The sequence below is a fragment of the Garra rufa genome, chromosome 2 (assembly GCF_049309525.1).
Source record: "Garra rufa chromosome 2, GarRuf1.0, whole genome shotgun sequence".
NCBI lineage: Eukaryota > Metazoa > Chordata > Actinopteri > Cypriniformes > Cyprinidae > Garra > Garra rufa.
Window position 1 is genome coordinate 39,230,716 of NC_133362.1, and position 17,384 is coordinate 39,248,099.

The 17,384-nt window shown below is 33.7% G+C and overlaps 1 protein-coding gene across 1 annotated transcript in view; it reads right to left on the reverse strand.

The window, feature by feature from the left end:
• LOC141325945 (protein quaking-B-like) overlaps positions 1–17,384 on the reverse strand; it is a 193,714-nt gene that overhangs the window by 60,613 nt on the left and 115,717 nt on the right. Inside the window, exon 5 of the mRNA XM_073834664.1 lies at positions 5,165–5,281. Within this exon, the coding sequence (XP_073690765.1) occupies positions 5,165–5,281 (117 nt within the window). The remainder of the gene's footprint in view (positions 1–5,164; positions 5,282–17,384) is intronic.

The window sequence follows — 17,384 nt, forward strand, 5'->3', positions numbered from 1 at the left end:
TTTGACTTTATTCTCTAAACATTTAGACTTTATCATCATAATTTTGACTTTATTCTCTAAACATTTAGACTTTATTATCATAATTTTGACTTTATTCTCTAAACATTTAGACTTTATCATCATAATTTCAACTTTATTGTCTAAATATTTCAACTTTATTCTCGTAATTTCGACTTTATTCTCAAAATATTTTGCCTTTATTCTCGTAATTTCAACTTTAATTGCAAAATATTTCAACTTTATTCTCAAAACATTTCGACTTGATTATTGTAATTTTGACTTTATTCTCTAAACATTTAGACTTTATTATCATAATTTTGACTTTATTCTCTAAACATTTAGACTTTATTATCATAATTTTGACTTTATTCTCTAAACATTTAGACTTTATCATCATAATTTTGACTTTATTCTCTAAACATTTAGACTTTATTATCATAATTTTGACTTTATTCTCTAAACATTTAGACTTTATTATCATAATTTTGACTTTATTCTCTAAACATTTAGACTTTATCATCATAATTTTGACTTTATTCTCTAAACATTTAGACTTTATCATCATAATTTTGACTTTATTGTCTAAATATTTCAACTTTATTCTCGTAATTTCGACTTTATTCTCAAAATATTTTGCCTTTATTCTCGTAATTTCAACTTTAATTGCAAAATATTTCAACTTTATTCTCAAAACATTTCGACTTGATTATTGTAATTTTGACTTGATTCTTTAAACATTTAGACTTTATTCTCATAATTTTGACTGTTGTTTATAAATTTATTGTTTAAATATTTTGACTTTATTCTCGTAATTTCAACTTTACTTGCAAAATATTTTTACTTTATTCTCTAAACATTTAGACTTTATTATCATAATTTTGACTTTATTGTTGAAATATTAAAATTGTATTGTCTGTATATTTAAACTTTATTCTCGTAATTTCGACTTTAATTGCAAAATATTTCAACTTTATTCTTTAAACATTTTCGACTTTATTCTCATAATTTTGACTATTGTTTATAACTTTATTGTCTCAATATTTTGACTTTATTCTCGTAATTTTAACTTTACCTGCAAAATATTTTGACTTTATTCTCGAAACATTTTGACTTAATTCTCGAAATACTTCGACTTTATTTGTGTAATTTTGACTTTATTCTTGAAACATTAAAATTTAATTCTCGGAATTTTGACTTTATTCTCTAAACATTTTGACTTAATTCTCGAAATACTTCGACTTTATTTGTGTAATTTTGACTTTATTCTTGAAACATTAAAATTTTATTCTCGGAATTTTGACTTTATTCTCTAAACATTTAGACTTTATTATCATAATTTTGACTTTATTCTCTAAACATTTAGACTTTATCATCATAATTTTGACTTTATTCTCTAAACATTTAGACTTTATTATCATAATTTTGACTTTATTCTCTAAACATTTAGACTTTATCATCATAATTTTGACTTTATTCTCTAAACATTTAGACTTTATTATCATAATTTTGACTTTATTCTCTAAACATTTAGACTTTATTATCATAATTTTGACTTTATTCTCTAAACATTTAGACTTTATCATCATAATTTTGACTTTATTCTCTAAACATTTAGACTTTATTATCATAATTTTGACTTTATTCTCTAAACATTTAGACTTTATCATCATAATTTTGACTTTATTCTCTAAACATTTAGACTTTATTATCATAATTTTGACTTTATTCTCTAAACATTTAGACTTTATCATCATAATTTCAACTTTATTGTCTAAATATTTCAACTTTATTCTCGTAATTTCGACTTTATTCTCAAAATATTTTGCCTTTATTCTCGTAATTTCAACTTTAATTGCAAAATATTTCAACTTTATTCTCAAAACATTTCGACTTGATTATTGTAATTTTGACTTGATTCTTTAAACATTTAGACTTTATCATCATAATTTTGACTTTATTCTCTAAACATTTAGACTTTATTATCATAATTTTGACTTTATTCTCTAAACATTTAGACTTTATTATCATAATTTTGACTTTATTCTCTAAACATTTAGACTTTACCATCATAATTTTGACTTTATTGTTGAAATATTTCAATCTGTTGTCTATATATTTAAACTTTATTCTCATAATTTCGACTTTATTCTCAAAATATTTTGCTTTTATTTGAACTTTATATAGGAACTTTATTTGCAAAATATTTCAACTTTATTGTCTAAATATATCTACGTCATTCTCGTAATTTCGACTTCATTTGCATGCGCAATAGGCTAGACTATACTCTCAAAATATTGTAACTTTAATCTTGTAATTGCTACAAATTCATTCGCGTAATTCTAACTTTATTCTGACATTATTTTGACCTTATTCTCAAAACATTTCAACTTTATTCATGTATACTTAGTTTTTTTAGGTGGCATTAACACACCATTGTAGTAAAACATTCTTGCTGAATAAAAGTATACATTTCTTTAAAAAAAAAAACTAATCTTACTGACTGAAAACCCTAAAATTAAAAAAGTCAAAATTAACATTTACCAAAATTAATAAATGCTGTAGAAGTATTGTTCATGTTGATTAAGTAACTGCATTAAGCAACGCTAACATATCGTCCATGGCATGTTCCCCTTTAGATGCGTGTGAATGACAGATGCAAGGTAGGAGGTGAAAAGATCATGAGAAACAAAGGACACAAGCATGAGATTTTCCACTATCTACCAAAGCAGCTTGAGACTCGCAGAGCAAAGACAGCAGAACCTTTAAACACACATGCGAATGTTTGCACAAGAGTTTCAATTGACCCCGTCAACGTCGAACGGGTCGTACTATCAGAAAGGGGCCGTCGGAGGTGCACGCACGCGCACGCAGCTGAGATCCGATACACGGACGACCAGCTGCGCTCTGACAGGATGCAGAGCCGATCCAGATGTGCATGAAACGCTGAAGATGACAACAGTGCTTTTCACAGAGCACTTGTTTTATTTTCCTCTGGATCCTCCTCGCGGTCACCCGGGATGGGCTCGGATAACTATCCGCTTCCAGCACTTGTCCAAATATGGGTCCTGCCCAACTAATGGAAACACAAATGCGCCTCCAGATCAGATACATATGTGTGTGATCGTGCACATCTGTGTCGTAGTGCAGGCGTAGTGTTTTTTTCTCCCAGAAATGGCAATAATCCCAATGATAATAAACTGCGTGTTTGCGTTCATGTAAACGTGTGTTTGCTCAAGTGTTAACGATGGACAGTGAATGTGACCCCGTGCTTCCAGACCGTCCCGTGACCCCCACCGGCCCTGCGTCGTTAGCCCAGCATGTCGTATGTTGACTGGGGTTCGATTGGGAGAGCAGCCCTGGCAGGGCCACAGGATCCAGCCCCCACTCATCTGAGGCCAAGGACAATGTTTGAACACCTGCCCGCGGCTCTCAGGAGCGAGGGGAGGGCTTGTTATTCCCCGCAAAGTCGCTCAGTTGGGCAGTGCGGACTGGACCGGGCTAGTTTACTCTCGAATGAAGCGTACGCATGTAAACTCTGCGCAGTCACAAGCACCGGTGCATCTGTCATCCAGACAAATGTTGAGCCACAGTTGCTGACTGAGTGGATTTTGAGTGCATGTTAAAAATGAGCAATATGTTTAAGCATATGGATGTGTGAAGACATAATCAGCCAATCGGATTCCTCCATCTGGTGCGATTGCGAGTTTGTCAGGATTGTTCATGCATGTGTTGATATGTCTCCAGGGTCCAAATTAACAGTCAACAATTTAGATGACATTTGTTGAACTGCAATGTTATATGGTTTAAATTGTAATAATGACAGCATGGCCATCACAAATGTAAGAAAAGTCAAGAAAAAAAAACATTTAGACAATCTGCTAAGAGAATATCATAACTCATCTTTTTTCCTCTGGGAAAATGTCATATATATAATATTTATAATATATTTCCTCGAAAAGAACAAATTCATTGTTTGCACTGAGAAATAAAGATTGTGATTCTATAAATGACACAATATCACTCATAAGAAATGAAAACAGGTAAACAAGGTAAACAAAAGGACACTAATATAATATAATATAATATAATATAATATAATATAATATAATATAATATAATATAATATAATATAATATAATATAATATAATATAATATAATATATAAAAAAGTAAACACTTTTTTATAATAATAAAGGACCAAAGAATATTTCTCAAAATATTACATAATAGTTTATTCATAGTTTTTTGTAGCAATTGTAGATTCTACTTTTTAAATATAATATAATATAATATAATAAAATATAAAAAGTTAACACTTTATAAGTACACAATAATAAAGAATAATTTTTAAAAAGTATTTATTTAAAGTATTACTTAATAGTTTATTCATAGTTTTTTGTAGCAATTATAGATTCAGCTTTTTAAATATAATATAATATAATATAATATAATATAATATAATATAATATAATATAATATAATATAATAGAAAAAAGTTAACACTTTATACATACATAATAATAAAGCTCCAAAGTATATATCATATATTATATTTTATTGTCATATATATATATTTTTTAAATGTATTCATTTCTTTTCTTTTTTTTTGTTAGAAAAGTGGTTATATTTAGGATTAGGGAGAGGGTAAGTGATCTAAAATATATCTATGGTTCAAGAAAACATTAAACAGATATAAATAAAGTAAATTCATACACATTTATGATTAATGTATTTTGAAATATTTTTGGAAGACTTACTATGAATTAATTGAATGAATATCAAGTAAAACTAGGTTAGAAAGACTTAATTTAATGGCAATTTAGTTTTTTCGTGACCTAATCTAAGAATGACTATTTAATATTTTCTCCTAATAACCATAAGCAACAACTTTACTACTGAAGAACTTACTATTTGTATATATTAAGGTATTAAAAATATAAACTAATAATTTGATAATGATTTAGGGGTTAATTCAAGACAGTTGGGATTTTTTCCCCAAGTGAAGGTAAGAAATGTACCTGCATTGACCCCTATAAGTGTATAAGTATTAGTGCTTTATACTTGTTTTACAAAAAAAGGACACTCTCTGTCTTTATGATCATGTGTGTTTATTATAAGTGTGTAAGTATGTGTTTGTACATGTGTGTGTGTTTGTAGCTCTTACCTTCTTTTTGTCCCTCATGGAGCCTTTCCCTCTCACCATGATCTTACATCCTGTCTCTGCCTCCAGCTGTTTGGCTGTGAGCCCCCGCGGGCCCAAGATCCGGCCCACAAAATTAAACTGCAACACACAAACACACACATTTCACTCACTGCATCTGCGTCCAGATGGATTGATAAAACATACATACATGTAGACTTTGGCATTTGACAAGTCACCATTTGCATCAACAATACTATACTTTGTACATTTCATATTACTTTTGAATTTCTTCTCTATAGTGTAAAGTATTATGAAGCATTATTATGCAGGGAGCATCACACATAATAGTCTTAAGTTTCTGAAGTTATTAATAATGCAAACACACACACATATCACTCCTACTCTGTCTCCTGGTTGCTTATCGCACTCAGTACAAGAATTATAATTAGCATTTTTAAGCCGTTCATGGTTTTGCACCACAATATGTAGCTGATCTGATTCATCCTCATTCTCCTGTTTCTACTTTTAGGCCTTCCGGAGACAGTTTAGCAACACTCTCTGAAAAAAGGTATAAAAGCTGTCATTGCGGCGTTGACTTTTCAAAAGGCACTAAAATGTACCATTTAGGTACTAATATGTATACTTTAGGTAGTAATATGTACCTTTAAAGGATTAGTTCACCTAATAATTTAAATTCTGTCATTAATTACTCACACTGTAAAAAGTTTTCACCAGATTCAACTTAAAAACGTTCAGCAGCTGCCTTAAATTTTTAAGTTAAATCAGCTTAAAACTACAAGTCATTTTAACTTATTACAATAAAATGAGTTGATTTAACTTTTTAGTTGAAATGACTTAAGTTGATTTAACTTAACATTTTAAGGCAGCTGGTAAAAAGTTTTTAAGTTGAAACTGGTGAACACTTTTTACAGTGCACCCTCATGTCGTTCCAAACCCTTAAGACCTTTGTTCATCTATGGAACACAAATAAAGATATTTTTATGAAATCCAAGAGCTTTCTGACCCTTCATAGACAGCAACAACTGACATGTTCAAGGCCCAGAAAGGTAGTAAGGACATCGATAAAATTAGCTATAATTGTGAAAATTTGTCCCTATTCTCAAGTGTTACACATAAAAAAAGAAAAAAGCAGTGATAATTTTAAATATTATTACAATTTAAAAAGAACTGTATTCTATTTGAATAGGTTTTAAAATGTAATTTATTCCTGTTATGCAAAGCTGAATTTTCAGAATCATTACAGAAAAAAATATTATATATTTTTTTAATTTACACCATATTGTTATTCTACTGCTTCATTACTGATATATGTAATGCATTACTTTGAAAACATCAGTAGTTGTTAAAGAAATAAATACTTTTAAGCATTAAATTTGTCAAAAGTGACAGTAAATACATGTGTTATAGAATATTTCTGCTGCAAATATTGTTTCTTTTGAACTTTCTCAACAGAGAATCCTGAAAAAAAAATTACATAGCTTCATAAAATTATGCACTGCAAAATATGATTTTCTTCCTTAGCATGTTTTGTTTTCTAGTATAAATATCTAAAAAGTATTGAATCAGTTTTTTTTATATAAATTCTTGAATAAATGACATTTACTTGACAAGTAAAATGACTTAAGACATTATGTTTTGTTTTCTGGAAAAAAAAAATGCTCAAAACAAGCAAAAATATCTGCCAATGGGGCAAGAAAATAATTAATTTTAAGCAAAAACTAACTTTTTTTCAGAAAACAAGACATAATATCTTAAGTCATTTTAGTGGTTAAGTAAATGCATCCTGATTTAAGAATTTTTAGATATTTATACTAGAAAACTAGACAAAAACACTAAGGAATACAATCATTTTTTGCAGTGTGGTTGAACCACTGATGTCACATGGACTATTTTAACAATGTCCTTACTATCTTTCTGTGCCTTGAATGAGGTAGTTGTGTTGCTGTCTTATGCAGGGTGAGAAAGCTCTCGAATTTCATCAAAAATATCTTAATTTGTGTTTTCAAGATGAATGAAGGTCTTACGGGTTTGGAACGACATGAGGGTGAGTAATTAATGACAGAATTTTCATTTTTGGGTGAACTATATCTTTAAGGTACTAATATGCGCCCTTTAGGGACAAATAAGGTTACCGACCCAGTGACAGCTTTTGTAAATTTTTTTCTGAGAGTGAATGAATGGACAGTCTTTCAGTGTCTTGACCCTTACATTATATCCTGGAAATCCCTCCCCCAGCATCTCAGTGAAACTGTATCTCATCCACCTTCAGAACGCAATTGAAAACGCATCTGTTTACTCAGGGTTATTGAAATGTTTATGCATTGTCCTTGGGTTCATGAAAAGTGAGATATACAGTATATACAACATGAATGATGTTTTATGAGAAATCAAATGTGCCTTGATCTTTTGGCATGTAAGATGTCTTTGTATCATTAACACATCCTGCAAGTTTCATAAATAAAAAACATCCTCCTCATTTTAATCAAAGGATTTATTTAATCTGACTCCAAAACAGCTCGTTTGGATCTGAGGTTTAAGATGATATCACGCGGGCACAGACATTTGCATAAACACTGCCTCCACAGCAAGGCATCGACAAATAGTCATCTTCTCTTCACACAAGCTGAATGTGAGTGTCGTATCGGGTCAAAAGCAAATCGAAATTACAATCATCAGCCGCTATCTTGTCTAAACTGGATAAAGAGTATACAGACACATGTTTGCTATCTGACACAATCCATGCTTGAGTCACTCATCGACAGGACAAATGGAGTGAAAGAATGTTCGCTTTGACGCATTCGGTTTGAACAGCTCGTTCGTGTCTTTGTACAGATATCAGAAGGATCTCAACATAAGGAATAACTGGATAGTTTATTTTTAATGGCATCCCGGATCGTTTCAGAGTATTGTTCAGACTTCGGAGCATGTTGTTTTGTAAATGAGGCACAGTGTCCTCATTCACAAAGAAACATTTGTTGAAAGAGATCTGACTACAGCTGCATCACAAACAGTAAGTAAATGGTTTCACAATGTTTTGTCTGGAAATTTTTTTTTTCAAAACAATTACATGCAAAACAGGGCTTTGATGTTTCCTATGCAATGACATTATCCAATCATAACAGTGGTTGATTACTGACACGTCCCTAAAAACAGGTAGTTTCAGACAGAGGATCAAAATAAACGTTGAAAAAAAGATATTTTTTCTCACAAATATATATATATATAGGCAAAAAACTGAATTACTTATTAACATTGTAAATAACATATTAAAATAATTTGTTAAAAAAAAACACGTCATGACCCATTTAAATTATATCTGAGACATGAATACAGATATCGCTACAGGCCGATACACTGCAAAAAATGCTTTTCTTACTTAGATTTTTCCAGCCAAAATATCTACAATTCTTATATCAAGAAGGATTTTCTAGACGAGTACAAATTATTGCCTTGTTTTCAGAAAAAAAACAAGTCAAAATTAAGTGTGTTTTTGCTTGAAACAAGCAAAATAATCTGCCAATGGGGTAAAAAATAAAATCTTGTTTTCAGTTTGAAATAAGATTTTTTTTGCTTACCCCATTGGCAGATTATTTAGCTTTTTATGAGGAAAAACTCACTTAATATTTTTTTTACTTGTCTAGAAAATCCTTCTTGATTTAAAAATGTTTTAGATATTTTTGCTAGAAACAAGACAAAAAATCTAAGTAAGAAAAGCATTTTTTACAGTGTACTGTGTCCGCTGAGCCACTAAACCCATAACCTAATATACCTAGACTACAATGTATACTAATATATCATCTTATCTAAAATTCGATTGATATATTTTGGCCCCACATCAATATTGTGGCATTTTATCACTTTCCTTGAGCCCTGGTTAATTTCTGACCCAAGCTAAATTCAAAAGTGATCACAGATATGCAAGATGGTTTAAAGAGGGTGAACGAAATTCCCTGGGAGGTCTTTTATTTGAGCAGGCTGCCAAAGTGTTATCGTAGAGCTCATCAGCCGGGACTCAGACAATGTTCAGAGAGCAGCAGCCGATAGCCTCCCATATGTCAGCGCCTCCTCTGGGCCTCCGACAAGATAAGAGCCACCAATTATTCACCCTAATCGATCAGGTATATCAGCACTGACCCAAAGGCTGTCGGTGAAAGGCTCTGGCCCAGTCTGTACCCCCTGTCATGCTGGAGAACTGGAGAATTCATTTGTAAGTCGCTTTGGATAAAACTGTGTGTGAAAATAAGACCCTTCTTCCTCGGCTGGGATCATTTAGAGCCCTTTGAAGCTCCATTTAAACTGCATTTTGTAAGTTCAAACTCGGGGGCACCATAGAAGTCCATTATATGGAGAGAAATCCTGAAATGTTTTCCTCAAAAAAACACCATTTCTTTACGCCTGAAGATAGAAAGACATGAACATCTTGGATGACAAGGGGGTGAGTACATTATCTGAACTTTTGTTGCAAACATGCGAATATTGATTAGCACAACTGTTTTCATACAGATAATAATAGGAAATGTTTTCCCAGTTACTTTAGATTATGTAACTTGTAACTCAATAACCCCAAAGCAACAACTCTCAGTCATTTCCTCATACTTCATAATCTTGTGCACTGTTTGAAACTGTAAGTCATGCGATCACTATTTTAATCTTTATTTTTTAGGAAGTTTGCATGTTGCATCTTTTTTGGGCCTTTAGGGAACTCCATTCTAATACAGTCAGTGTGACGTGCAGCGGCAGTTTGTTTTGGAGGCATGCAGTCTTGCGTTCTGTAAAATCCCATTTGACACTACAGGCCTCCTGCTCTAATCAATAAGCCTTCGGGGTCCGCTTTATCAATGTGTTTGGTATTCCGACGCTACGCTCTTTTCACATGACTGACTCCATGCATAATCGACTACTGGTAAAACACAGTCACTGAGAATGTGTTTGTGCAGCTTTTATTTTTTTTATTTTGGCACCCTTCATCCCTGTCCAAGAGGCTTGCGGATATGAATGAAAAGAAGCAATTAAATTTTACTTGGAGGCACAAAGCACAAGGGCGTGTGTTACATTTGTATGCGAGTGCATTCACCCTTCAAATACAAGTTGTGTGTTTGTGTATGTGTGTGTCTGTGTGTTTATACTGGATGTACATAAAAAAGATGACTGTCACTCCATCTTTTTGTTCTTAATAAACCTATTATAATACACATATGGCATCTTTTACATGCTAATAAATCATTGTTAAATGAAAGTGTCTAATGTCTTAGAACGCACAGTCAAGATTAACTCCACTGTTTGTTCATGTTATAAATATCAAACATTATCATTGTCAAAATGTTTATCCAGTAGTGTCCTGAAAAAAAGATCTCATCTTGATTAATCTTCCAGTAGATTTTTTTTTGCAGTGGTGTAATGCAACAACGTAATAATACTTTGTTACAGTACTTAAGTGTTTTTCTAGATGAATACTTTACTTGAGTTGTTATATTTATGTCAACTTTCACTTTTTTTTTGTTGTTTTAACGATGTGTGATCCAACATTATTGAGTACAGTCAAGCTTTTTTTTCGACTGGAAATTACCCTGATTCATTGGGAACAGCTGTTTTAATCAACTCAACAGGTGAAAAACAGAAGCTCTCTGCTGTTGGTTTGTGGACAGTCATGGCTAAGACAAAAAGAGCTCACTGAGGACCTGCGGCTGCGCATTGTGGCTGCTCACAAGTCAGGAAAGGGTTATAAGACCATATCTAAATGTTTTGAAGTTCCAGTGGCTACTGTGCAAAGTATTATTAAAAAATACAAGACGTTCTGCACTGTGAAAAATCTCAGAGGACCTGGTTGGAAGCCAAAAGTGACACCTGTGCTGGCCAGGAGGATAGTGAGAGAGGTAAAAAAGAATCCAAGGATCACCACCAAGACCATCCTGATGAATCTGGGCTCTGCTGGTGGCAACATCTCAAAGCAGACAGTCCAACGGACACTGCACACCGCTGGGTTCCACGGACGCAGACCAAGGAGGACACCACTTCTCCAGATAAGGCACACAAAAGCCCACTTGGCCTTTGCAAATGCTCATCTGGACAAAAAAAGAAGACTTCTGGTCTTCTGTTTTATGGTCAGATGAAACAAAAATTTAATTGTTTGGCCACAATGATGTAGCCTTCATTTCTTCAACCCTAAGAACACCATCCCCACTGTCAAACATGGTGGTGGGAACCTAATGTTTTGGGGGTGTTTTTCAGCCAGTGGACCAGGGAACCTAATCACAGTAAACGGCACCATGAAACAAGGAGCAATACATCAAAATTCTCAACAACAACATCAGGCAGTCTGCAGAGAAACTTGACCTTGGGCAGTGGACATTTCAGCGTGACAACAACCCAAAACACAGCAAAAGTGGTGAAGAAATGGTTAGCAGTCAAAAACATTAACGTTTTGCAGTGGCCCAGCCAGAGTCCTGACTTAAATCCAATTGAGAATCTGTGGAGGGAGCTAAAGATCAGGGTGATGGCAAGGAGACCCTCCAACCTGAAAGAGTTGGAGCTCATCGCTAAAGATGAATGGGCAAAAATACCAGTGCAGACATGCAAAAAGCTGGTCAGCAATTATAGGAAGTGTTTGATTGCTGTAATAGCCAATAAAGGCTTTTCTATTGATTATTGAGAAGGGTATGAATAATTTTGGACATGCCACTTTTTGTTCAAATGTAAATAAAAGCTGAGAAATATTTTTTTCCACAATGATGCCTCTTGTACATCGTCTTATTATCTTTTGGAAGAAGCCTGTGGCATTTGCTGTCAAAAAAAAAAAAAAAAAAATGCTGGTTGAATAAAATTAACTTTAAGTCAGAATTTGCCAGGGGTATGAATAATTTTGGGCTTGACTGTATATCATAAAACACACGGAGAGAGTGCACGCATACACTACGTGATTTAATCTATTAAAACACATTTAGAATCATCAACATTCAAGGCATTCTAAATTGTAGGTTGCAAAATGCATCTGTGTGTATTTTATATTTATATTATTTAATACAGTTTAACTATACTACATGAAGAGTGCCATTTTATCACAGCACTTGTGCGTTTCTGAGCAACACAGGATGTTTTTTCCTTCTTGAATAAATCAGCTTTTTGAACAAATCGGTTGAATGAATGATTCAGTGACGCACTCATTAACAGTCAAATGCTTCATTCCAGAATCAGATGACTCAGTTGAATCTCAATGACTCACTCTTTAACAGTGACTGATTTAATTTAACATTTCAACTGTTTTTTCATGTTTTAAATCATTTCAAATATCAGTATTCAACATTTTTGGGGAAAAAAAATGTATAGAAAGTGTTAAAACTGAACTCAATCTTGCTGCTCAAACTCTATAAACATTTTGTTTTTATAATTATTTGCATTCACTTGTACTTTTACTTTCAATACTTAAGTATTTTTAATATTATTTAAAAAAAACTTTTCATTCTTAAGAACAATAAATATCACATACTTTAAAACTTTTACTCAAGTAATATTCTATACAGTGACTTCAACTTCTACCAAAGTCATTTTCTGTTAAGATTTCTGTACTTTTACTTAAGTGTGGCGTTTAGGTACTTAATCCACCATTGATTTTTTTGTGTAATGGTAATGACATTTTTAGCATTTTTTTGGAAAAAAACGGGACAAGCCTTAAACTTGCTAACACAGCAACTTAGCTAGTAGACACATTCAGTTTAAATTGATAAAAATAAAAAGGAATGGATTGTTTCTGGCAGCCTGAGACGCTGGGAAAAGCTCTGGCAGCCCTACGGCCCTATATTCATTTAAAACATACTATACTAATATTCTAAAGTTCTTATGAACAAGTGCAAAGTGTAACTCAAAAGTCTTTAAAAATCTAAAAACTATAAAATCTCATAAAACTTATCCAACATGCCTCATCTTTTAAACATTTAATAATGAATTCAGTCGGTTCATTAGTGGATAAACATCAAAGTAAATGTCATCTAATTCTGAAGATATTCATAAAGATGACATTAAACAGGCTTCGCATCACATTTAATTGTTGATATCTGACATACTAAAATGCAATAGTATCCACCCACTTTTTCAGCGGTATTTTAAGCATTTTCATGTTTTCATAAACATAATTAATGAGAAAATAATACTTTTATTTAGCAAGCATGCTATATACAGTGGGTACGGAAAGTATTCAGACCCCCTTAAATGTTTCACTCTTTGTTATATTGCAGCCATTTGCTGAAATCATTTAAGTTCATTTTTTTCCTCATTAATGTACACACAGCACCCCATATTGACAGAAAAACACAGAATTGTTGACATTTTTGCAGATTTATTAAAAAGAGAAACTGAAATATCACATGGCCCTAAATATTCAGACCCTTTGCTGTGACACTCATATATTTAACTCAGGTGCTGTCCATTTCTTCTGATCATCCTTGAGATGGTTCTACACCTTCATTTGAGTCCAGCTGTGTTTGATTATACTGATTGGACTTGATTAGGAAAGCCACACACCTGTCTATATAAGACCTTACAGCTCACAGTGCATGTCAGAGCAAATGAGAATCATGAGGTCAAAGGAACTGCCTGAAGAGCTCAGAGACAGAATTGTGGCAAGGCACAGATCTGGTCAAGGTTACAAAAAAATTTCTACTGCACTTAAGGTTCCTAAGAGCACAGTGGCCTCCATAATCCTTAAATTGAAGACGTTTGGGACAACCAGAACCCTTCCTAGAGCTGGCCATCTGGCCAAACTGAGCTATCGGGGGAGAAGAGTCTTGGTGAGAGAGGTAAAGAAGAACCCAAAGATCACTGTGGCTGAGCTCCAGAGATGCAGTCTAGAGATGGGAGAAAGTTGTAGAAAGTCAACCATCACTGCGGCCCTCCACCAGTCGGGGCTTTATGGCAGAGTGGCCCGACGGAAGCCTCTCCTCAGTGCAAGACACATGAAAACCCGCATGGAGTTTGCTAAAAAAACACCTGAAGGACTCCAAGAGAAAATAAGATTCTCTGGTCTGATGAGACCAAGATAGAACTTTTTGGCCTTAATTCTAAATGGTATGTGTGGAGAAAACCAGGCACTGCTCAGCACCTGTCCAATACAGTCCCAACAGTGAAGCATGGTGTTGGCAGCATCATGCTGTGGGGGTGTTTTTCAGCTGCAGGAAAAGATGAAAGCGGCCAAGTACAGGGATATCCTGGATGAAAACCTTCTCCAGAGTGCTCAGGACCTCAGACTGGGCCAAAGGTTTACCATCCAACAAGGCAATGACCCTAAGCACACAGCTAAAAGAACGAAGGAGTGGCTTCACAACAACTCCGTGACTGTTCTTGAATGGCCCAGCCAGAGCCCTGACTTAAACCCAATTGAGCATCTCTGGAGAGACCTAAAAATGGCTCTCTACCAACGTTTACCATCCAACCTGACAGAACTGGAGAGGATCTGCAAGGAGGAATGGCAGAGGATCCCCAAATCCAGGTGTGAAAAACTTGTTGCATCTTTCCCAAAAAGACTCATGGCTGTATTAGATCAAAAGGGTGCTTCTACTAAATACTGAGCAAAGGGTCTGAATACTGAGGACCATGTGATATTTCAGTTTTTCTTTTTTAATAAATCTGCAAAAATGTCAACAATTCTGTGTTTTTCTGTCAATATGGGGTGCTGTGTGTACATTAATGAGGAAAAAAAATGAACTTAAATGATTTCAGCAAATGGCTGCAATATAACAAAGAGTGAAACATTTAAGGGGGTCTGAATACTTTCCATTACCCACTGTATGTAATTTATTCCTGTGATGGCAAAGCTGAATTTCTAGCAACCACATTTTTTTTGTTTTATATTTTTCTCGAATCCATGGCACACTACCATTTAAAATAGTTGGGTAAGATTAAAAAATAACACTTTAATTAATTTAAAATAAATGCTGTTCTTTTGAACTTTATATGCATCAAAGTATCCTTTCACTTTTTTTTTTTTTTTTTTTGAAAAACAAAAAACAATTTGTTTTTATGCTTAAACCCTTTTTCATCTTTGACCCATATATAAAGGGAAAAAAGATGATACACTCCCTACAAGTTACTTGATATTTATATACATATGAGCCTGTCTGGAAAATGCCCTCATGGACCGCCACTGGAAATAACAAGTCCTTTCAGAAGCCAAGCCAGCACAAAGGTCATGTATGTTCAGAGCCGTTGTCGCTATGTGATGGAAAACTGCTCGGTATATCAAATCAAAGTCTTTTCTTCAGGCCTGCACAGGCGAATTTCCAAGGTGCCCTTGGAGATTGAGTAATCAGCGCGAGAGACTCCAGAAGAAACGGCTTCACTCCGAAAGCAGCAGGCGCAAATTATACATCCGCCGTCTCCCCGCTGTATTCACACATCTGCCGGGATTACACACACAGCTCTCCGTAGCGGCTCACAGACGGTCGGATGACCTCCGCTCTCCGTCTGGATTATGTGACGCTCGGGCCTGGTGAGAGCACTTGAACACAGACACATACGGACGGACCTGAAAAAACTCGCCTTTACTCAGCTGTTGGGTTTCAGAGATGCTGGCGGGTATCCCCTGATGGGAAAAATCTGCTGCAGTGTCCTTCACATATAGTGATTTGAGCTCGGACTAAACACGAAACTAGAAAATCTCATCAAACTTATCCAACACGCCTCATCTTTTAAACATTTAATCATGAATTCAGTGGGTAACCATCTAAGTCAATATATCATCTAAATCTGAAGCTATTCATAAAGATGACATTAAACAGTAAAAGCATCACATTTAATTGTTCACATATGACATATATTGAAAACTCACTTTCAGCGGTATTTAGTATCTTGGTTCCAGGGGTATTTAATGTTTTTTTTATAAAATGAAAAAAAAAACTAAAAAAGTGACTCATTCCACAAAGAATTGCAAATTACTTCATTTAATTAATAAAGTAATACTTTTATTCAGCAAGGATGCTATTTATATAATTTATTTCTTATTCCTAAACATAATATTTTTCTCAAAACCATACACTACCATTCAAAAGATTAAAAAGATTTAAAATAATAATAATAATAATAATAATAATAATAATAGACACTTTTACATTTATCAGAGTATCCTGAAACAAATGTATCATGTATTTCACAAAAAAATATATATTCAGCTCTGCCATCACAAGAATAAATTACATAAACAGCATCCTTGCTAATAATTTCTGATTAAATTATGTAATTTGCAGTGCTTTGTGAAATGAATCACTTTTTTATTTTTTTCATTTTATGAAAAAACAATAAATACTTCCAGAACCAAAGTATATTAAGTACTGCTGAAAAAGTGGGTGGATAATTTTGCATTTTAATATACTGTAAGTCATAAGTCATCAGTTAAATGTGATGCGAATACTGTTAAATACAAAGCAGAATCATCTATGAACATCTTCAGATTTAGACAATATACAATGACTTTGATGGTTATATATATATATATATATATATATATATATATATATATTAGAGTGCGGATCGGGCCGCATTTTTCTGTCCGAGCCCGGCCCGCGTCCGACAGAGCAGTAACCGAGCCCGACCCGAACCCGACAGGCATTAAGATATTTATGTCCGAGCCCGATCCCAGCCCGACACAGTTAAAATCTTTTTTTTTTCTCATACTAATGACACGTGCAGTTTTTTGTGTGGAAAGCCCGCTTTTATTAAGCAACTGTAGGAAGGCGTTCGGAAATGTCAACAGATGAGCGCATCAGTGCACACGGGGCAAAAAGCGCTGTTATAACACAGGCGCACTATCGCGCTGATGTAACCGAGCCCGACCCGAACCCGAGCATCCTTTCTAAATATCTGTCCGAACCCGGCCCGGCCCGTCGGGTTCCGTCGGGTACCGTCGGGCTCGGCTCGGGTATCCATCCTCTAATATATATATATATATATATATATATATATATATATATCATACATATGACATATATATATATATATATCATACATATGACATATATATATATATATATACACACTGCCACTCATCTTTAATGGATTTTAAAAATGCCGCTCATCAAGGCTGCATTTATTTGATGAAAAATACAGAAAAAACTGTAATAATGTGAAATATTATTTCAATTTAAAATAACTGTTTTCTATGTGAATATATTTTAAAAATGTAATTTATTCCTGTGTTACACAAGTAGAATTTTCTGCACCATTACAGCTTTGCATC